The sequence below is a fragment of the Mytilus edulis genome, chromosome 7 (assembly GCF_963676685.1).
Source record: "Mytilus edulis chromosome 7, xbMytEdul2.2, whole genome shotgun sequence".
Taxonomy (NCBI): domain Eukaryota; kingdom Metazoa; phylum Mollusca; class Bivalvia; order Mytilida; family Mytilidae; genus Mytilus; species Mytilus edulis.
The window spans coordinates 77,964,047-77,988,379 of NC_092350.1; the positions used below are offsets into that span (position 1 = coordinate 77,964,047).

Consider the following 24,333-nt stretch of genomic DNA (forward strand, 5'->3'; position numbering starts at 1 on the left):
CTACGTCACCGGTGTTATGATGACGTTTTTGAGATTCCAATTGGGGATAAAAACGTCGTATATACCCCGGCAGTTTCCTGAATATATACTGACATCTCTGTGTTGTTATCCAATCAGAAACCTCGACACATTTGTAATCCGTAATATAATCCTATGGCATGAACATAATAATATAACATAATAATATACCATTATAATATAATCCTATGGCATGTACATAATAGTATAACATTATATAAATAACACATAGCTTGAAGGGTGATAGACCAGATATTTACCCTGAGAAAACATTGTAAACCAAGGCGTAACAATCTGTGTTTATTAAGTAGGTATATCCCTATTTACTATATAGTTCAACCAATTTAATATTGAATCCATACTGTAGTTGTCGTTTGTTTATGTCATTTATTTGTGTTTCTCGTTTCTTGTTTTGTTTATATAGATTAGACTGTTGTTTTTCCTGTTTGAATGATAACTTACACTAGTAATTTTGGGGCCCTTTATAGCTTGTTGTTTGGTGTGAGTCAAGGCTCCATGTTGAAGGCCGTACCTTGACCTATAATGGTTTACTTTTATAAATTGTTTTTTGGATGGAGAGTTGTTTCATTGGCACTCATACCACATCTTCCTATATCTATGAATCACAGAAAAATGGTTTGAACCGACCTCCAAAAGATCCATCATGATTCTGTTATGAGGAGTACCAAAATTGATACCATGCTAAGTTTCACATCCGTGAAGAACAAATAACTGAAGTTTTGTTTTATTTTTTCAAATATTTGGAACAATTTGACAATAGTCCGTGCTTATTACTAATTTTTTAAGAAGTGGATGCCTGCAACAAAATTTAATATTCACGCTTGACACAGGTCTGAATTTGAATTGTAATTAAATATTTGACACATAATAGGTTTATGGTACTGAATAATTGTTAGTCAAAGAACTTAGAATTGGTTTTATGATTTGAATTTATATTAATTTTTTGGGCTTTTGTGCAATACACTATGCTGATAGAATTGACCCTACCCCCCCCCCCCCCCCCCCTCCTTTTTTTTTGCTCCCGGTTACAAACTAAAACTGATGGAAACACATCAAATATAAGAGTAGAACTACGACACAACATTAAAATGTAACACACACAGAAACTAACTATAATATAGTAATGGCAATTTTCCCGACTTGGTACAGGACATTTTAATAAAAAAAAAAAACTGGTGAATTGAACCTGGTTTTGTGGCATGCCAAACCTCCCGCTTTTATGGAAATGTTAAAAATTTGTAAGGGTTCGTTCTGCGGAACCCAGTGTCTCGCCTACTTTTGCTGTTAATCACACACTCATCAAAAATGATGAAAAAAATCAATAAAATTATTCCTCTCGATACTATCTTTTGATTGTCAGAAGCTTCTGTCCAAGTTTGGTAAAAATCCAGGCTAGTTTAAGAATCTTAAAAATGTTTTAAATACTTTAACTGCAGACTGTATGTAATGTTAACTGGCAGAAAAACTAAGTCCATTTATAAGTAAAATACAGGAAAAATGGAATTTTATTTTTACAAAATTTACATCTGGATACTATCTTCTGATCATAAACAAGCTTCTGGCCAAGTTTCTTACAATTCCAGGATAGTTTAAGAAAGTTATTAAAATTTTAAAAACTTTAACCACAGAGTGAATGTAATGTTTCCTGGCAGAAAAACTAAGTCCATTTATAAGTAAAATACGGAAAAAATGGAATTTTATTTTTACAAAATTTACTTCTGGATACTATCTCCTGATCATAAACAAGATTCTGGCCAAGTTTTGTACATTTCCAGGATAGTTTAAGAAAGTTATTAAAATTTTAAAAACTTTAACCACAGAGTGAATGTAATGTTTCCTGGCAGAAAAAAATAAGTCCATTTATAAGTAAAACAGAAAAAATGGAATTCTATTTTTACAAAATTTACTTCTGGATACTATCTCCTGATCATAAACAAGCTTCTGTCAAAGTTTCGTACAATTCAAGGATAGTTTAAGAAAGTTATTAAAATTTCAAAAACTTTAACCACAGAGTGAATATTTGTGGACGCCGCCGCCGCCGACGGAATGTAGGATCGCTATGTCTCGCTTTTTCAACTAAAGTCGAAGGCTCGACAAAAATGCTAAAGATTTCTAATTTTTTCTGTATATATTTTATCTTTATGTTTTAAAAGATGAGATCTCATTAAATTTCAAACTTGATATAAATCCTTTGAGAAATAAAACTAGAGCATCTTAAGAGCCCTGTGTCCCTCACCTGACTCTACTTGGGTTTTTAAAATCGTATAAAAAAAAATCAAAATTATAACAGATATTTATAATAAATTTTGAGGCCAAATTTGATTTAATATTGCTATGTTTTGTTTTCATTACATTCAGTGGTTCAGGTTCTCTACAACAAAACATTTGTATATATTTGGGTCCTATGTTAAACTAAGTCCCCAGCTGGCAGCCCACCTTGGATGATGGATCGACTACAAAGTAACAACACATGTTCAGCCCCTCATAAGAAACATTCATGCTATGTTTGGTTTCGTTCCATTCAGTGGTTCTATAAGAGAAGACATTTGTATGTATTTCCCATAGGGTCTTATGTTAAACTAAGTCCCCAGCTGGCAGCCATTTTGGATGATGGATCAGCTACAAAGTAACAACACTTGGTCATCACCCCATAAGGAACTGAAATCTTCAGTGTTACATTAAATAGGATAGTTTTATATCTGTTTTAGTTGTTTATACCTATACTTTATTTTATTTTAATTGCTATATATTAAAAATTTTAAACCAAAATTACTTAGTCGTGATAGCAAAATGAGGGGACCATTGAAATAGACGTTTTTAAACTTCTTTTGGACACTTTTTTTTAGTCTAACACTTTGTATTTTATCAATAAGATAATGAAGTTGAATTCTATCCAAAAAATCACGGTACCCTGGGGTGTGACACAAACTCCTTAACCAGAGCGCTTTTGAAAACTAGCTGATGGACTAAATGAGACACTTTTATAAAGTAATCAGGTTTTCTTAAGTGTTTTGTGAATTATTTTGAAGAAATGAATAATGAATATTGTCATGACGATCAAAATCCAAATTCATTCATATGATAAAAGAAAGGTGGAAGATACCAAATAGCTTTTAAACTTGTCACAATTTCTTTATCATGGCAACAACAAACAAAAACCAGGCCACAAAGCACATGTCTATTACGTCAGATCAAAGGGGCCAAGCTGTTTAAAACAATTTATCTTCCATGATTTGATTTTAAAATCTTCATTTGATGATACCAAAACTAGTTATAAATATATATAGTAGAGATTATGTCTGTCTTTCAAAAAAATATTCTATATTCTGTATGTTTTACACAACACAGAGCATTCAAACAAATTAAATGGATGTATATAAAACAAGAGTGCACACACTGAAATGTCTCGCCTTCTTTACTAATCATTGATATTATGTTGATAGTCCTAAGTATAAAGCGTTATTACAACTGTCACATAAACTTAACATTAAACAAGATAGTTAAACAAAGACCAATGAACCATGAAAATGAGGTCAAGGTCAGATGAACCATGCCAGGCAGACATGTACAGCTAACAATGCTTCCATACAACAAATATAGTTGACCTATTACTTATAGTTTAAGAAAAATAGACCACAACACAAAAACACTGTCCAATGAACCGTGCAATTGAGGTCATGGTCAAATAAAACCTGCGGGACTGACATATAGTTCATAATATATTTCCATACACCAAATATAGTTGACCTTTGGCTTATAATATTAGATAAAAAGATCAAAACTTAAAAACTTAACTTTGACCACTGAACCATGAAAATGAGGTCAAGGTCAGATGACATCTGCCCGCTAGACATGTACACCTTACAATCATTCCATATAACAAATATAGTAGACCTATTGCATAAATTATGAGAAAAACAGACCAAAACACAAAAACTTAACTATAACCACTGAACCATGAAAATGAGGTCAAGGTCAGATGACACCTGCCAGTTGGACATGTACACCTTCCAGTCCTTCCATACACCAAATATACTAGCCCTATTGCATATAGTATCTGAGATATGGACTTGACCACCAAAACTTAACCTTGTTCACTGATCCATGAAATGAGGTCGAGGTCAAGTGAAAACTGTCTGACGGGCATGAGGACCTTGCAAGGTAAGCACATACCAAATATAGTTATCCTATTACTTATAATAAGAGAGAATTCAACGTTACAAAAATTCTGAACTTTTTTTTCAAGTGGTCACTGAACCATGAAAATGAGGTCAAGGACATTGGACATGTGACTGACGGAAACTTCGTAACATGAGGCATTTATGTACAAAATATGAAGCATCCAGGTCTTCCACCTTCTAAAATATATAGCTTTTAAGAAGAGAGCTAACACCGCCGCCGCCGCCGTAGCCGCCGCCGCCGGATCACTATCCCTATGTCGAGCTTTCTGCAACAAAAGTTGCAGGCTCGACAAAAACTATAGATAGGTTTGGATTGACACATTTTTTAGCAAGATTTAATTCCCTCATGTCGCCATTTAGGAGGTCTATGGTAAATTGACTGCTGGATTTTTAGAAACTATTTCAATTTCCTTGAGCCTTGTTTAATTCATCAGTACCATCAAGTAAGGATCTATTATCAGACATGTGTGCATTGCATATTTAAATTTGGCTGTTCAACTAAGAAAATGGAGACCAAGGGAAATAACTTAAAGTGCATCAATCCAAACCTATTCTTTATCTTGAGTATTTTAGCACCAGTAAACGAATGAAATAAGATTTGAGCATTACACAGCCCTTACCTACCTTAATGCTAAACTTTCCATTACAGTATGTAATTTGAGATTGAACAAATGACTTATAATCACAGCTCTATCATAAAGTCCTACATTAACTAGCTGTCCAACAATTTCATCTGGGCGGGAGATCGGTCCTAAAAGCAAAAAGATAATATTCATTGTCAGATTATGTTTATATTTTTTATACGACTGCAAAAATTTAAATTTTTTTGGTCGTATATTAGTATCATGTCGTCTTCGTCGTCAGCGTCGTCTGAAAACGGATGATTTCCGGATAATAACTTTTAAAGGTTAAACAACATGCATTAAAACATAATAAAATATATCATTTATCAAAAAAACATTATTGTCTATATAAAACTAAAAGAGATCACTTCATCCAAATTTTGTTTAATATATTAGTATTCAGAAAATTACTTCATACAGAACATGCAGAATGACCTGTAACTTGTCATGGTAAAACAATGCTTCAAATATCAAATCAATTTCTTCAAGCATGAAGCAAAAAAGTTTGGAAAACTGATTTCCTGTGTTCGTCTGTCTGTCTGTCCATCCGTCTGTCCGGACAGACAGACAGAATATTCAAGCTTGATACTGTCTGACTTTGGATTGTGATAGCATTTATGACATAATATAAAAATAGAAGATGTGGTATGATTGTTAATGAGACAACTGTCCACAAGAGACCAAAATGACACAGACATTAACAAGTTAACAACTATAGGTCACTGTACAGCCTTCAACAATGAGCAAAGGCCCATACCACATAGTCAGCTATAATAGGCCCTGATATGACAATGTAAAACAATTCAAACAAGAAAACTAACAGCCTTATTTATATAAAAAAATTAACGAAAAACAAATATGTATAATATAGGTTTTTGAAACAAAATAATTGTGGTCAAAGATCTTACAAATCTATTGTGTGCAATACTGTGCAATTAAAGATTCTTGAAACTTTTCAAAAATTTGAAATTTAAAAAATAAAAAAAATAAAAATTGAATCCCCTAAAAAAAATTGGGGGAAAAAATCCCCCCAACTTTTTGAAACGCCCTTGGAGCAATAACCCCAAAACTCAATCCCAGCCTTTCCTTTGTAGTATGGAACTTTGTAGTATAATTTTAGAGAGATCCCTACACAAGTTATTGATTGGAAAAATGCTTGTTTTTGGCCTTTTATTCCAACATGTTTTGGGCAATTAACCCCAAACTCAATCTCAGTTCTCCCTTTGTTATATGGAACCTTGTTAAACAATATCAGAGAGATCCACACACTTACACACAATTCATTGTCTGAAAACTACAAAAATATTAGTTTTTTGTCCCTAATTCCTAAACTGTTGGTACCATAACCCTCAAAATTAACTCCAAACTTCCTTTTATGGTACTGAACTTTCTGGTAATTTCATAGAGATCCATTCACTTAAACTGAAGTTATTGTCCGGAAACCAAAATGTCCTGGCACGCAGACAATGAATCATAGCATTATACAAAGCAAAACAATGTTTGTAGTCGTATAAACATTGGTGCAATTTGGCAATCTAACTTGGCCTACATATTTCTGTAAAAAATAAGTGTTGTGCCAAATCCCAATCTTCTATTTCACTCATTAAACTTTCAGTCTGGCAAATATGACCAATTCTTGACTCTCCTCTAACAAAATTTCTTTATTTCTCAATAATTACATTAGATGTATGTTTCATTATAATATTTTATTCTGATTGGCTAACTGCACATCACGTGTTATTCCGTAAGCAGTTGCAATGCTCAATACAACTTTTCACTCATGATAACACGTGCTCCAACAATAAAGTGCACAGGTGAATTAAATAATAAAATATATAAAATTCGTGTTTTCATGATCATAGCTAAAAAATGTAATTATAAGTATTGAATGCTTCTTTTTGTAACTTTATAGGGTTGTAAAAGCGTTGACCGTGCGTACATTTTTAGAATGAAGCGCTTCCGCGCTTCATACAAAATGTACTTCGGTCAACGCTTTTACACCCCAATAAATTTACAAAAAGAAGCATTCAATTCTTAAATATCTCATATTATTGCATAGCAATATAATATTTCCCACAGAAAGTAACCGTAAGCGTGCAATAAATTCTAATATTGCACTAGTGCAATAAATCTTCAAAATTCATGACATCATCAACGACAAAATCTTAGTTTAAACCACTTTTTTACTTTCAAATATGATATTGCTATACAATAAAAGGGTTATTGCATAAATATTGGGGAATATTGTCCCTTGTAGAACATATATTGCACTCACAAGCTCGTGCAATATAAAATTCTACTCTGGACAATATTCCCCAATATTCATGCAATAACCCTTTTATTACTTTAGGCACTAACCATTTATCTTTGGTTTGTATGTGTTTTTCAAATGAACATGTTGAAAAAAGAAATATGTTTGTATATACCAGAATGAAAACCTTGGTCAGATTGTTTACCATACAATCTTAGTACATACAAGAATGAAAACCTTGGTCAGATTGTTTACCATACAATCTTAGTACATATCAGAATGAAAACCTTGGTCAGATTGTTTACCATACAATCTTAGTACATACCAGAATGAAAACCTTGGTCAGATTGTTTACCATACAATCTTAGTACATATCAGAATGAAAACCTTGGTCAGATTGTTTACCATACAATCTTAGTACATACAAGAATGAAAACCTTGGTCAGATTGTTTACCATACAATCTTAGTACATACCAGAATGAAAACCTTGGTCAGATTGTTTACCATACAATCTTAGTACATACCAGAATGAAAACCTTGGTCAGATTGTTTACCATACAATCTTAGTACATACCAGAATGAAAACCTTGGTCAGATTGTTTACCATACAATCTTAGTACATACCAGAATGAAAACCTTGGTCAGATTGTTTACCATACAATCTTAGTACATACCAGAATGAAAACCTTGGTCAGATTGTTTACCATACAATCTTAGTACATACCAGAATGAAAACCTTGGTCAGATTGTTTACCATACAATCTTAGTACATACCAGAATGAAAACCTTGGTCAGATTGTTTACCATACAATCTTAGTACATACCAGAATGAAAACCTTGGTCAGATTGTTTACCATACAATCTTAGTACATACCAGAATGAAAACCTTGGTCAGATTGTTTACCATACAATCTTAGTACATACCAGAATGAAAACCTTGGTCAGATTGTTTACCATACAATCTTAGTACATACCAGAATGAAAACCTTGGTCAGATTGTTTACCATACAATCTTAGTACATACCAGAATGAAAACCTTGGTCAGATTGTTTACCATACAATCTTAGTACATACCAGAATGAAAACCTTGGTCAGATTGTTTACCATACAATCTAAGTACATACCAGAATGAAAACCTTGGTCAGATTGTTTACCATACAATCTTAGTACATACCAGAATGAAAACCTTGGTCAGATTCTTTTCCATACAATCTTAGTCTAGCATCCACCAACATAAACTCTTTCTCAATATCAACAAGTTCAACAATCTCCAGTTTCTTCGTCACTAAAATACAACATGTTACATGTTATATGTTGAATAAGGTAGCACAATACAAAGATTTTTCATCCCCAATCAGACATCTTTAAACAAAAAAAGTCTGTATAACTGTGATTTTCAACAATTTTCAAGTTGTAAACCCTTAATTTTTGCAAAAACTGGCGGAGTGGATTGAAACTTAAACTTGATCTATAACTCATCATGGTTAGCTCACATACCAAAATTCAGCCTAATATCTGAAAACATTTAGAAAAAAGGTCTGTATAACTGTGATTTTCAAAAAATTATCAAAGTCCAAAGCCCAAAATTACAGCAAAAATTAGCCGAGCAGATCGAAACTTAAACTTCATCTGTAACTCATCATGAGTAACTCACATACCAAAATCAACCCAATATCTGAAAGCGTTTAGAAAAAAAGTCTGTATTACTGTGATTTTCAACAATTTATCAAAGTCCATAGCCTGAAATCTCGGCAAAAATTAGCAGAGCGGAACAAAACTTGAACTTGATCTGAAACTCATCTTGGTTAACTCACATGCCAAAAATCATCCCATTATCTGAAGGCGTTTAGAAAAAATTTCTGTATAATGATTTGTTGCAGAATGACAGAATTACGGAATGACGGAATTACAGACAAGGGTAAAACTATATAGCACGGACAACTTTGTTGCGGGGCCATAATGACCTAAAAGAGTTTGAACATATATATTCACATTCTGACTTTTTAAATGCCCATTTAATTAGGTGTGTGAATTTTTTCTTAATGAGAATGTGAGGCAATGTGGTATATAGATCTATATAGGGTAGAAAAATCAAAACTTTGAACAGATTCAAAATCACCAATATAAGCATGCAATTTATCAAATACTTCCAACGAGTTTTTGGCACTCCCAAAGTAATTAATTCCACTATTTTCTAAGGCCTTATTTGAACAATTTATTATCAGGTTTTTGATTGTACCAAGTATACTGGTGAGAAGAATAGACAATTTAGTAGTGGAACAATGGCTTGAAGACAAAATAAATCTGTATTTGTAAGGTGTTTTGTGTAGCTTCGGAAGCCAGTACATAGTTGAGACTTTCATTGTATTTGGTTCTGCTTGTAAAGAGGCAGCTAAAAGTTTATGTTTGATACAGATGTCATTTTCTGAAAATGGAGTCAGTTGGAATGTAGATAAAGAGGTTCTACTACAGTTATCACAAGGGTTTTCTTTTTTTTGGCTGGTTGTAAAACATTTCATATAATGTTATTTCAGTTAAATTAGAGTCAAAGGTCAAGAAAAAATGTTCCAAAGTTTGCTACAAATAAACAAAATGCCATTTTCTGGTTTTATGATAAAAAAATTCTAAATATCAAATGGACCTTATGGAATAGCATGTAACAATTTTAAGTAACAAAGTTGGACCAATGCTTTCAATCTTGAAGCTACATGTAAGAGAGAAATGCTTGTGAAAGGATAGACTGATTGAGTGATTGGTTTTCGATGCCATTTTCAGCACAATTTCCTATTTTGTTGCAGTCAGTTCTTATTGGTGGAGGAAGACAGAGTTACCGGAGTTACTGTGTTTATATTTGTGAACTAGTACTACAACTTACTAATTTCTTGCTTCTCAATCCCATCGTATAAACGCTTTGGTGAATACACAGTGTAATCGCCATGGAATACCTGTAAACAGGAAAAGGATAATACACAGTGTAATAGCATGGAAAACCTGTAAACAGCAAAAGTATAATATACAGTGTATTCACCATGGAATACCTGTAAACAGGAAAAGGATAATATACAGTGTAATAGCATGGAAAACCTGTAAACAGCAAAAGTATAATATACAGTGTTTTCGCCATGGAATACCTGTAAACAGGAAAAGGATAATATACAGTGTAATCGCCATGGAAAACCTGTAAACAGCAAAAGTATAATATACAGTGTTTTCGCCATGGAATACCTGTAAACAGCAAAAGTATAATATACAGTGTATTCGCCATGGAAAACCTGTAAACAGCAAAAGTATAATATACAGTGTTTTCGCCATGGAATACCTGTAAACAGCAAAAGTATAATATACAGTGTATTCGCCATGGAAAACCTGTAAACAGCAAAAGTATAATATACAGTGTTTTCGCCATGGAATACCTGTAAACAAGAAAAGGATAATATACAGTGTAATTATTATTCTATTCTATTCTATACAGTGTATTCGCCATGGAAAACCTGTAAACAGGAAAAGGATAATATACAGTGTATTCGCCATGGAAAACCTGTAAACAGCAAAAGTATAATATACAGTGTTTTCGCCATGGAATACCTGTAAACAGCAAAAGTATAATATACAGTGTAATCGCCATGGAAAACCTGTAAACAGGAAAAGGATAATATACAGAAGATAAATAACTATTCAGAATCGGCAAATCAAATACATGTAATGGCAAATGCCATTTTTGTAAAACAGAAAACGAAACTCTCACACACCTTTTTCACAGCTGTAACATTATAATGGTTGTTTGGGAACATATATTTGATGCGCTTAAAATATATAATGTACTAATAACACAGTATATATTCCATTGAGCGAATAACTTATATACTAGGAATGTACGATTACAACAAAAAGTACAATGTCATAACTAATACGATTATGAATACTGTTAAATGGATTATTTGGAAATGTAGGATTATAATCAAATATCAGTCTAAAAGTTTTACTTCCAGTCAATTGATATCATATGCAAAACAGGAACTGGGCAGTTTAATTGAATCTATGGACAAATCAATATCTTCCAAAAAAGAAAATTTTGCAGCTGAAATAAAAGTTATAATAAATCTTATACATAAGTAAGTGACTGAATAATTTGTACTTACTTTTATTTCCTTTTTTAGAACATTATACATCCAACAATAGAAATATAAAATACACGCATTTACAAGGTCGAGCATGTGACCTATAAAATCACTGACCGACACATTACAATGTAATCTAGGTGTTAAAAGTACAAAAAATTAAATGTCAATTATAAGTAAAGGTAAATTATTGTGTAGATTGTAGCGTCTTTTGGGGACTTTTGGTGTATTTTATTTACTGTAGAATGTTATAAATATTTTATACGCAAACTCTGTCTGTGTAATTAATATAAATGTATAACTTATGTATGCAAAAAATATAAAATAGATTTTTTTGTATAATAGAGTCCACCGGACGATGGATCCCTGGACGATGGATCATTGTAAACACAGGGCCCCTTGTGTATACTTCCCTGGGTTATACAAGGTAAATTATATTCAGGTGATTTTCAATAAATGTATTTCAAGTCTTAAAAAAAAAAAAAAAAAAAATTTCAAATCTTGCTAAAGATAAAATAAAATAACATTGACATGTTACCTTTGGTTTAGCAGAAGGAACAGGCTTAACAATCCAAGCATATTGAGAATCCACCAGTCGTAATGCATTCATAGCTGCCAAATAACATTGTGCTTGTCTCTGCAGACCTCTTTTTCCAGGACATTCACGACTCAGTCTCATTGCATGTTCATACATCACACTTCCAGCTAAAAAAAAAAATCATCAACCTTTTTAATTTAGATATAAACAAGAATGTTTCCCTAGTACACAGATGCCCCATCCACACTATCATTTTCTATGTTCAGTGGATGGACGAACAGATGAACAAACAACAAACAGACAAACTAATGTTTGAAATCAACCAAAGTTTAATTTTATATCATTCAAACCTTAATATGGACTAATTTGAAAACGGGGTCAAAATAAAACATATAAATGCAAGATAAGATTAAACGATTCATCTAGCAGCAATTATTCAGTTTTTGATGAATTTGGACATCAATGTAGACCAATTTAAAAATGGAGCCCAATATATTAAAAAATGTCATATTGTGACAAGGGCAAGGACTTAGCATTGACCAATGAGCAATGAAAATGAGATCAAGGTCAGATGGTACATGCCAGACAGACATATATACACCTTAAAACAATTCCATGCATAAAATATAATAAACAGCTGCGCCATGAGCGCATGATACGCCCGACGTCTTGTGTGGAAGTTTTATGCAATAATCATAAATAGTTTCTGAGGAAGTTTTAAGCAATAACCATTTATTGTTTTTGAGACACGGCGGGACATGTGAAACCCCCCCCACCCTGTTTTTTTTTTACAAATATCACTAAAATAAAATTTTGAATCAAACCAAAAAGTATACAGATCTTTAAATTAGTATAACAAAGAAGTGTGTACAGTTTCAAGCAATAATCATAAATTGTTTTTGAGATACGGCGCGACATGTAAAAAAACAACCCTCCCCTTTTTTACAAAAAACTCAATAACTCAAAAATAAAATTTTGAGTCATCACCAAAAAGTATACAGATCTTTAGATTAATATAACAAAGAAGTGTGTAAAGTTTTAAGCAATAATCATAAATCGTTTTTGAGATACGGCACGACATGTAAAAAAAACCTCCCCCTTTTTTACAAAATACTCAATAACTCAAAAATAAAATTTTGAATCATCACCAAAAAGTATACAGATCTTAAGATTAATATAAAAAAAAAAATTGTAAAATTTAAGGCAATAATTATAAATCGTTTTTGAGATATGGCGTGACATGTAAAAAAAAACTCCCCCTTTTTTACAAAATACTCAAAAACGAAATTTTGAATCATCACCAAAAAGTATACAGATATTAAGATTAATATAACTAAGAAGTGTGTAAAGTTTTAAGCAATAATCAAGAAACGTTTTTGAGATACGGTGCGACATGTGAAAAAAAAACCACCCCCCTGTTTTAGTTACAAAGCGCTGTAACTCAAAAAGTTTAAATCTTATTATCACCAAAAAGTATACAGATCATTTGACCATCATAAGAAACAACTATATTAAGTTTTATGAAATTTGGATAAGTCGTTCTCAAGTAACGGTGCGACATGTTTACGACGGACAGACGGACGGACAGACAGACAGACAGACGGACGGACACCGGACATTTGTATACCATAATACGTCCCGTCAAAATTTTGACGGGCGTATAAAAACAAAAACAGACCAAAACAAAAACCTTTACTTTGACCTGAATGAACGATGAAAATGAAGTCAAGGTCAAATGATACCTGCCAGACAGCCATATACACCTATCAATCATTCCATCAACCAATTAAAGTTCACCTTTTGCTTTTAAGTCCACAAAAAAATAATAACATATAAGTCATGTATGCAAAAAATACAATATCATAATGAAATATATACAATATATACAAAATACAATTGTAAATAGATATAAATGAAACCAGATGCTCTGCAGGGCGCAGCTTTATACGACCGCAGAGGTTGACCCCTGAACGGTTGGGGCAAGTATGGACACAACATTCAAGCTGGATTCAGCTCTAAATTTGGATTGTGATTAAATAGTTGACACAGCATAGGTTTCGGACACAGAATGAATGTGGTCTAATGAACTTAAAATATTTTTTTTGCCTTTGAGCAATTCACTTTGCTGTTGAATATTAATCCTCTCAGAAAAATGTTTGAAGAAATTTTCTTTTTGTTTATGATATCTGAAATGAAAAAAAATTTACCCCCCCCCCCCCCCCCCCCCCCAGGGCTTCCAAAAAATATTTGAGCCAGCCGGACATTTCATATCTGATCCCGATTTTAATCCCTTAAGACTTAGTCACAAAAGGCAATTATGGTAATCAGATGGCCATTCCAATGATTGACATTACATTAAAAAAAAACGATTTTAAACTTTACTTTGATATGAATTTGATGTTAGGATGTTACTGTTAAATTGGCAGTGCATCATTCAAAGTGTGCACATCAGCGTGCTCATATCTGCCATAGACTTTTTATTTGTGCAAAATGACATTGTCAAAAACTACTTTCGTTTTCAACCGGATGTTGACTTGACAATGGTAAAACATGGACCATAAACGGATACGTAAAATCCGTGTATTTTTTCAAAGCACGACTGAGAGAAGAAGCTCTTTCCACGTTATTTCTTCAACAAAATACTTGAATTGAACGTTAGATACAGGTATCATTGATAATTTTAGCATTTTTGAAGAAATGTAGGATGCATTATTAAATTCCCCACCTGTGCACATGCGCACACGTGTTCTAGTTCATGCGACATAGTTCTGACGATTTTTTATTTAAAACCTTAAAATTTTTCATCAAATCATTTTGATAAACTAATTTCTAATAATTTTAATCTTTAGAACGAAATCAATTAGATACAAACCGCTGAAATGTAAGAAAATATTTGTGATTAAACCGATCAATTTATACGATGTCCGGTACTGATCATAGTTCACCTGTCACCTGAACAGGTAGATTTCAGCTGTCCAACTACTAATTAGCCTTGATTAAAGTTAGAAAGTATTGAAGTAGGTGTTGTTTTGATAGTAATTAATCATCATGTCACATTTATGACCGGAAACGTGTTGATGTTAAAGGCAAAAGGTTGGGTCAAAAAGATCGTGAATTATGTAAAAATGACCGAAAAAGCCTTGAAAAATAAAAAGTATATGACCGTTTCATGCTTTGCCCAGCCGGACTTTTACCGGACATTATACAAATGACCGGAATATATGACCGTTTTGGAAGCCCTGCCCCCCCCCCCCATTTTCTTTTCACATCCCCCTTTCCCTTTTTCCAAAACTGATCTCAATTCAAATTTCTAATGGAGTTTGCAACAATAACTACTCATTTAAATACATCATAAAATATTAAAATGTAACAAAAGTTGCTTGTTATCACTGAATGGTAAAGATTGTTTTAGTTTATCAGTTGGTAGTAAAAGTGAATATACATTGTTTATTGTATAAAACAATGATTTAAGTTGATTCAACTACTATTCTGGACAAAGAAAGATAACTCCAATCAATTGAAAATTTCTTGCTATTGCACAATATTGTGCAATTAGATATTTCTTGCTATTGTGCAATACTGTGCAATTGAAAATATTTGCTATTGCACAATACTGTGCAATTGAAGATTTCTTGCTATTACGCAATACTGTGCAATTGAAAATTTCTTGCTATTGCCTAATACTGTGCAATTGGAGATTTCTTGCTATTGCTGAATACTGTGCAATTGAAAATTTCTTGCTATTGCACAATACTTAATATAATAATTTTGGATCCTGATTTGAACCAACTTGAAAACTGGGCCCATAATAAAAAATCTAAGTACATGTTTAGATTCAGCATATCAAAAAAGCCCAAGAATTCAATTTTTGTTAAAATCAAACTTAGTTTAATTTTGGACCCTTTGGACTTTAATGTAGACCAATTTGAAAACGGGACTAAAAATTAAGAATCTACATACACAGTTAGATTTGGCATATCAAAGAACCCCAATTATTCAATTTTTGATGAAATCAAACAAAGTTTAATTTTGGACCCCGATTTGGACCAACTTGAAAACTGGGCCCATAATCAAACAATCTAAGTACATTTTTAGATTCAGCATATCAAAGAACCCCAAGGATTCATTTTTTGTTAAAATCAAACTAAGTTTAGTTTTGGACCCTTTGGACCTCAATGTAGACCAATTTGAAAATGGGACCAAAAATTAAGAATCTTCATACACAGTTAGATTCAGCATATCAAGAAACCCCAATTATTCAATTTTTGATGAAATCTAACAAAGTTCAATTTTGGACCCTTTGGGCCCCTTATTCGTAAACTGTTGGGACCAAAACTCCCAAAATCAAACCCAACCTTCCTTTAGTGGTCATAAACCTTGTGTTTAAATTTCATAGATTTCTATTTACTTATACTAAAGTAATGGTGCAAAAACCAAGAATAATGCTTACTTGGGCCCCTTTTTGGCCCCTAATTCCTAAACTGTTCAGACCTTAAATCCCAAAATCAATCCCAACCTTCCTTTTGTGATCATAAACCTTGTGTTTAAATTTCATTGATTTCTATTTACTTATACTAAAGTTATTGTGCGAAAACCAAGAATAATGCTTATTTGGGCCCTTTTTTGGCCCCTCATTCCTAAACTGTTTGAATTAAAACTCCCAAAATCAATCCCAACCTTCCTTTTGTGGTCATAAACCTTGTGTCAAAATTTCATAGATTTCTATTTACTTAAACTAAAGTTATAGTGCAAAAACCAAGAAAATGCTTATTTGGGCCTTTTTTGGCCCCTAATTCCTAAAATGTTGGGACCAAAACTCCCAAAATCAATCCTAACCTTACTTTTGTGGTCATAAACCTTGCGTTAAAATTTCATAGATTTCTATTTACTTTTACTAAAGTTAGAGCGCGAAAACTAAAAGTATTCAGACGACGACGACGACGACGACGACGACGACTTCAACGTGATACCAATATACGACCAAAATTTTTTTAATTTTTGCAGTCGTATAAAAAGCATATTAATGTGCACAATTTATGAAAGATTTGTAACATTTGTTTTAAAAGAAAAGAGTGTAGACTGATTTTTAATTTTTTTGTGGTAAACTGTTCCATATTTGTGAACCCCAATATGTAAATGTTTTATTGCAAAAAATAGCATTGAATACACCTACTACATCTGCATACAAGATATGAAGCATCCAGTCTTTTACCTTTTAAAATATAAAGCTTTAAACAATTAGTTTACGTTGACACTGAATAGTTATAAGTACCTATGTCTTGCATACTGCGACTTTTGTTGCAGATGAGACAAAAATGGTATATATGTCAGCAACAAAATATGGTCTGATAGCTAGCAAGGAGATGAGGGACTTGTTGGATATAATGACATATCCTATTTCATCCCTGATTTATATGATAATGACATATCCTATTTCATCCCTGATTTATATGATAATAACATACCCTATTTCATCCCTGATTTATATGATAATGACATATCCATTTCATACCTGATTTATATGATAATGACATATTCTATTTCATCCCTGATTTATATGATAATAACATACCCTATTTCATCCCTGATTTATATGATAATGACATATCCTATTTCATCCCTGATTTATATGATAATGACATATCCTATTTCATACCTGATTTATATGATAATGACATACAATGTATCCTATTTCATCCCTGATTTATATGATAATAACGTATCCTATTTCATCTCTGATTTATATGATAATGACATATCCTATTTCATACCTGATTTATATGATAATGACATACAATGTATCCTATTTCATCCCTGATTTATATGATAATGACATATCCTATTTCATCCCTGATTTATATGATAATGACATATCCTATTTCATACCTGATTTATATGATAATGACATATCCTATTTCATACCTGATTTATATGATAATGACATATCCTATTTCATCCCTGATTTATATGATAATGACATATCCTATTTCATCCCTGATTTATATGATAATGACATACCCTATTTCATACCTGATTTATATGATAATGACATACCCTATTTCATACCTGATTTATATGATATGACATATCCTATTTCATACCTGATTTATATGATAATGACATATCCTATTTCATCCCTGATTTATATGATAATAACATATCCTATTTCATCCCTGATTTATATGATAATGACATATCCTATTTCATCCCTGATTTATATGATAATAACATACCCTATTTCATCCCTGATTTATATGATAATGACATACAATGTATCCTATTTCATCCCTGATTTATATGATAATGACATATCCTATTTCATCCCTGATTTATATGATAATAACATATCCTATTTCATCCCTGATTTATATGATAATGACATATCCTATTTCATCCCTGATTTATATGATAATAACATACCCTATTTCATCCCTGATTTATATGATAATAACATATCCTATTTCATCCCTGATTTATATGATAATGACATATCCTATTTCATACCTGATTTATATGATAATGACATAATCTATTTCATCCCTGATTTATATGATAATAACATACCCTATTTCATCCCTGATTTATATGATAATAACATACCCTATTTCATCCCTGATTTATATGATAATGACATACAATGTATCCTATTTCATCCCTGATTTATATGATAATGACATAATCTATTTCATCCCTGATTTATATGATAATAACATACCCTATTTCATCCCTGATTTATATGATAATAACATACCCTATTTCATCCCTGATTTATATGATAATGACATACCCTATTTCATCCCTGATTTATATGATAATGACATACAATGTATCCTATTTCATCCCTGATTTATATGATAATGACATACAATGTATCCTATTTCATCCCTGATTTATATGATAATGACATACCCTATTTCATCCCTGATTTATATGATAATAACATACCCTATTTCATCCCTGATTTATATGATAATAACATACCCTATTTCATCCCTGATTTATATGATAATGACATACAATGTATCCTATTTCATCCCTGATTTATATGATAATGACATACAATGTATCCTATTTCATCCCTGATTTATATGATAATGACATACAATGTATCCTATTTCATCCCTGATTTATATGATAATGACATATTCTATTTCATCCCTGATTTATATGATAATGACATATCCTATTTCATCCCTGATTTATATGATAATGACATATCCTATTTCATCCCTGATTTATATGATAATGACATATCCTATTTCATCCCTGATTTATATGATAATGACATATCCTATTTTATACCTTTTCTCCAGTTTGTTCTGTTGACATGAAAGGCATACAACAAGTCGTAATAATTCTGTGATGTCAAATCCACAGATCTGGCTCGGCTCTCTAGTATGGACACAACTTCATCTTCAAGGTCAATGTATGGAAAGGAAACAATAGATTGTAGATCTCCTCTCTCACTTAATGTCACTAGTAACTGTCTTAAACAATCCTTCCTCCTACAACAGAAAGTTCAATAAAACATTTCATTATCCCTTACATGATCTTACATATATTTTAAACAATTCTATTGGGTGAAACATTATCACATGGACATGGAATAATTCAGTTAATTTTCAGTCAATTGCAAGGAAGGATGAATAACCCTAAAAAATTTCCCTATTATTCATCGGCAAATAACCTTTTCAGTTTGATGATTTGTACTTGAGTTATCTCCCATGACATCTCAGGTGTAAATAAACAAAATGGCAGCGTTCCTGTCACACTGGAAGCCTACAGAGAGACGAGGAAATAAGGCATTGGACATGAATAGAGTGCCAGCAGCCGATGCTATATCTTGAGGGCCTCAGGGAAGATTAGTTTATCATAACTAACTGAGTTTACCCTCTTTAAATAAAGAATTTATCATTATTATTATTATTATTATTAGTGTTGTCAAATGGTACACTTTTGCCTAACCAGTTACTCGTATAATCGTTCGACCGATTAACTGGTTAACCAGTAGTTTAAGTTAATGTTTGAAGGCCTTATCAATAGTACCCTACACTGTGATATAAGAAGATGAGGTATAAGTGTCAATGTGACTACATTCCATCCAAGTCATACATTTACGTTTTTATAATACGATGAATTGAAGTTTGGCCTTCGGTTTTATAAGGCTTGTCTGTGAAGATCCCTGTCAAAGTTTGACTTTTAATAATCAAATACACGATAACAACTATGGCATTTGTACTTCAGAGTGAAAAAACTGTCTTGATCTCGTAGAATTGAATATGTCTGAAACCGATGATTCTTCCATTTTGTCTTCTTGTTTCCGAAAATAATGTGAGGTGTTTCAATTAAAATTGATTAATCCTGATATTCGTACTATCAAGTAAACATTGATTACATTCACATTGGTTTGCTTTTTACAGTTTTTGAGTTAGCATTTAGTTTAAAGTATGACAAAGACTTGCACGACGGAGATTGCACATTCAGATGTTGGTCTACACAAAGATCAAAAATGAAATAATGAAGTAAATTGTAAAATTTAATCGTATTACTGATTAAAAATTACTGTTTAAAAAAACATGAAACTAATTATGTTTCCTTAAGATCTTGCTCCAGCTGAGAGACAAGTTCTAATTAATTTTATATTTTTGGATTAACAATACCAATCAATATACTGGCCAATTGATCCGTCAAATTAATTACCACGTCAACATTGTTTAAAGAAAACCCACATATTTAATGATGTCAATACAAATTTATATCAAATTTATTAAAATTGAAAAAAAGTCAGCTTAGCGTTTTTGGTATTCGGTATTCGGTATTCAGACGTTCGAACGGTTTACTCGGAACGGTTAACGAGTTAACCGTTGACAACACTAATTATTATTATTATAAATGGTCCTTTTCAGGGCCATCAATATTTTACAAAAAGATTCTACCTTTGTTGTACATTCAAGAAATTCTAGAACACAAAAGTATTTTGAAACGTCAGCTTATAACGTAAAGTTTTAAGAATATAGTTAGTGTTCGAAAGGCCCTTCCACTGTTAGTTCGGTATAATAAAACAATTGTGGTCCCTTAAAATCGATGAATATCCAAAATTGTCAACCCTTAAGAGTGCGCCCCTCAATGAAATAACCTTCTCGTGTTGACAATTTTGGATATTTTCCTTTTCAACGGGCCATAATTGTATATCATCTCACTTCACTGTTCAACAAAACAAATTATCACTCTACACTGTTCAACAAAACAAATTATCTCTCTACACTGTTCAACAAAGTAAATTATCTCTCTACACTGTTCAATAAAACAAATTATCTCTCTACACTGTTCAATAAAACAAATTATCTCTCTACAATGTTCATAAAACAAATTATCTCTCTACCCTGTTTAATAAAACAAATTATCTCTCTTTACTCTCTCTTTACTGTTCAATAAAACAAATTATCTCTCTTTACTGTTCAATAAAACAAATTATCTCTCTACACTGTTCAATAAAACAAATTATCTCTCTTCACTATTCAACAAAATAAATTATCTCTCTACCCTGTTTAACAAAATAAATTATCTCTCTTCACTGTTCAACAAAACAAATTATCAATCTACCCTGTTCAACAACAAAAATTATCTCTCTTCACTGTTCAATAAAACAAATTATCTCTCTACACTGTTCAACAAAACAAATTATCACTCTACACTGTTCAACAAATGCAGTATAATAATATCTTCTTTTTTTTTTTAATTTTCCTATTCCCTTCTGACTTATCATATCTGTACACTGTGATGGTTTAGGTATTCAATGGCTATTGACACTTTTCTAATACATCATTTACATTAAAACTGAACAATTCCCCCTGATTTATGTGAAGAGTTTTCATCTATTCTTCTAGAAGTCATAAGAACTTTCAAACTTAAAAGGCAACACTTCAACATATTAATTACGCAAAAGTTGTACATGTATTAGCAATGGCATATCTCATTGTTCTGATCATTTTTATTGGTTATAATTTTCTCTATCTGATAATAGTTTCAAAAATATAACTAAAAACTGACAGAGGACAACGATGAACAGGATTAAATATTAATATAATTATAACGAAAGCAATAATTTCAATAGTAATGAAAAAATAATATTTTTGCAGTCGTATAAAATTCATTGTATTGGAACAAAATTCTAACTTGATCTATAACTTGATCTGCAACACCCTTGGTTATTTTGTTGTTTGGCAGTCAGACATTTAAATTAGTAAGTGTAAGTGCCTAGAATAAATCTAAATCCCACCAGGAAAACGTCCCAAAACATGAAGCAAAAGCAGAGAAGACGCTTATTAGTATGAATAAATATTTTCTTGGGCAAATGACAATTTTATTTAGAAATGCCCACACCCTTTGGAAAAGATGGTATTCCTTTCACAAGACTTTTTTAGCTCTGTAAGCTGGATGAAGATAAAGGAATTAATCTTGACAATACTTTTTGGAATGATAAATGTGCCAGAGAATTAACAGGTCATAGCTACAAATGTTTTTCAACATTTGAAAAATTATGACTTTCTTTCTGTGGTATCAGTAGGTGCTACTAACAAGTCACATCAGGAAGCTGATAGTACATACTAACTAGTCACATCAGGAAGCTGTTAGTACATCTGTCAAATGTGTTGCTCAGACTTATAGGTAAGGATGTACTTAGGTGATGTTTTGGAATTTAAAGATGTACTTAGGTTTTGGAATTTGTTCGGAATCATTGTTTTTTTACCATTCGATAGAAGACAAAAAATATTTTGCACAATAACACCCATTTATTATTTTATATAAGACTCAATAGCTCATAAAAGGTTTTGACAAAATTTAAGCAGATTCTTATTTTGTTTTCTTTTGTCTCCAAGTCAGCCTTTTCCCGCCATATTTTAACTAAAGACTCCAAGGAGCATGAAATTATGCAACTGTTATACTTTTGCTTTAGTTTCAGATGACTTTTTTAAAAGATTACCAAAAATTTATGAAAAGTTGTTAAAGATTTACTTTAAAGGGCAATAATTCCTTATAGGGTCAGTTGACCATTTTGGTCATGTTCACCTATTTGTAGATCTTACTTTGTTGAACATTATTGCTGTTTACAGTTTATCTCTATCTATAATAATATTCAAGATAATAACCAAAAACTGCAAAATGTCAGTAAAATCACCAATTTAGGGACAGCAACACAACAACAGGTTGTTTGATTCATCTCAAAATTTCAGGACAGATAGATATTAACATTTTTACAAGTTGTCCAATTTGCTCTAAATGCTTTAGTTTCACAGATATAAGCCACTAACTGCATTTTACCCCCATGTTCTCTTATAAGCCATGTCAACCATATTGGTTGGCAGGCCGGATCATCGGACACAATTTTCAACTACATACCCTTATGTTGATTGTAACTAAGTTTGGTTGTATTTATCTCAGTAGTTTCAGAGGAGAAGATTTTAGTAAGATTACAAAAATTTGCGAAAAATTAGTAAAAAAATAACTTTAAAGGGCAATAACTCCTTAAGAGACCATTTGATCATTTTGGTCATTCTGACCTAATTGTAGATATAGATATTACTTGCTGAACATAAATGCTGTGTAAAGATCTCTAACTATAATAGTTTTAAAGATAACAACCAAAAACTGCAAAATTTCCTTAAAATTACAAATTCCAGGGCAGCAACCCAACAACGGGTAGTCTGATAGGTCTGAAAATATCTAGACAGATAGATCTTGACCTGATGAATAATTTTACCCCATGTCAAATTTGCTCAAAATGCTTTGTTTTTGAGATATAAGCCAAAATCTACATTTTACCCCTATGTTCTATTTTCAGCCATGGCGGCCATCTTGGTACGCGGGCCAGGTCATTGAACACTTTTTTTAAACTAGATACCCAATGATGATTGTGGCCAAGTTTGGTTGAATTTGGCCCAGTAGTTTCAGAGGAGAAGATCTATGTAAAACTTAACAGACGACGACGACTGACGTAGATGGACACCAAGTGATGAGAAAAGCTCACTTGGACCTGTGGGCAAGGAGAGCTATAAATCAAATATCTCAAAAAGGGGCTCCATGACCTATCAATATTTTGAGCTTATTTGGTTTCTGAACCAATGCTCTTCCAGCTTATAGTGTAAATTTTGGATTATTGATTTATTTAATTTCCCTAAGTACATCCTTAAAACATTCAAAAAGCTTACACAGATAGTATTTGTACAGCTCTGGTGAATTTGTTAAATGAGTTTTTAAGTGATGTATAGAAAACACATTTAAACAAACTCATCATAAATACCAGGATTGAAATTTTGTGATGCTCAAATAAAAAAAAGTTAAAAAGGCCAAATAAAGAACGTAATTGTAGAGCATTGAGATCCACAAACAGTTATAATTTTAATTATAACCATATCAATGATATTTCATGTCATGTCAGCACAGAAGACTACTGGGCTGGTGATACCCTTGGAGAATAAACACTGTACCAGCAGTGGCATCGACTCAGCGGTTGTAAATAAACTTATCATTATATTCTCAATTTTATTTATTATTATCATAGATATCAGGATTGAAATTTCG

General features: G+C 32.0%; 1 protein-coding gene across 1 annotated transcript in view; it reads right to left on the reverse strand.

Annotated features, from left to right (window-relative positions):
* LOC139482321 (nuclear pore complex protein Nup160-like) overlaps positions 1 to 24,333 on the reverse strand; it is a 145,545-nt gene that overhangs the window by 22,550 nt on the left and 98,662 nt on the right. Inside the window, exons 26-30 of the mRNA XM_071266141.1 lie at positions 19,054 to 19,256; positions 11,752 to 11,918; positions 9,971 to 10,040; positions 8,270 to 8,380; positions 4,845 to 4,971 (exon numbers count right to left, since the gene is read on the reverse strand). Of these exons, the coding sequence (XP_071122242.1) occupies positions 4,845 to 4,971; positions 8,270 to 8,380; positions 9,971 to 10,040; positions 11,752 to 11,918; positions 19,054 to 19,256 (678 nt within the window). The remainder of the gene's footprint in view (positions 1 to 4,844; positions 4,972 to 8,269; positions 8,381 to 9,970; positions 10,041 to 11,751; positions 11,919 to 19,053; positions 19,257 to 24,333) is intronic.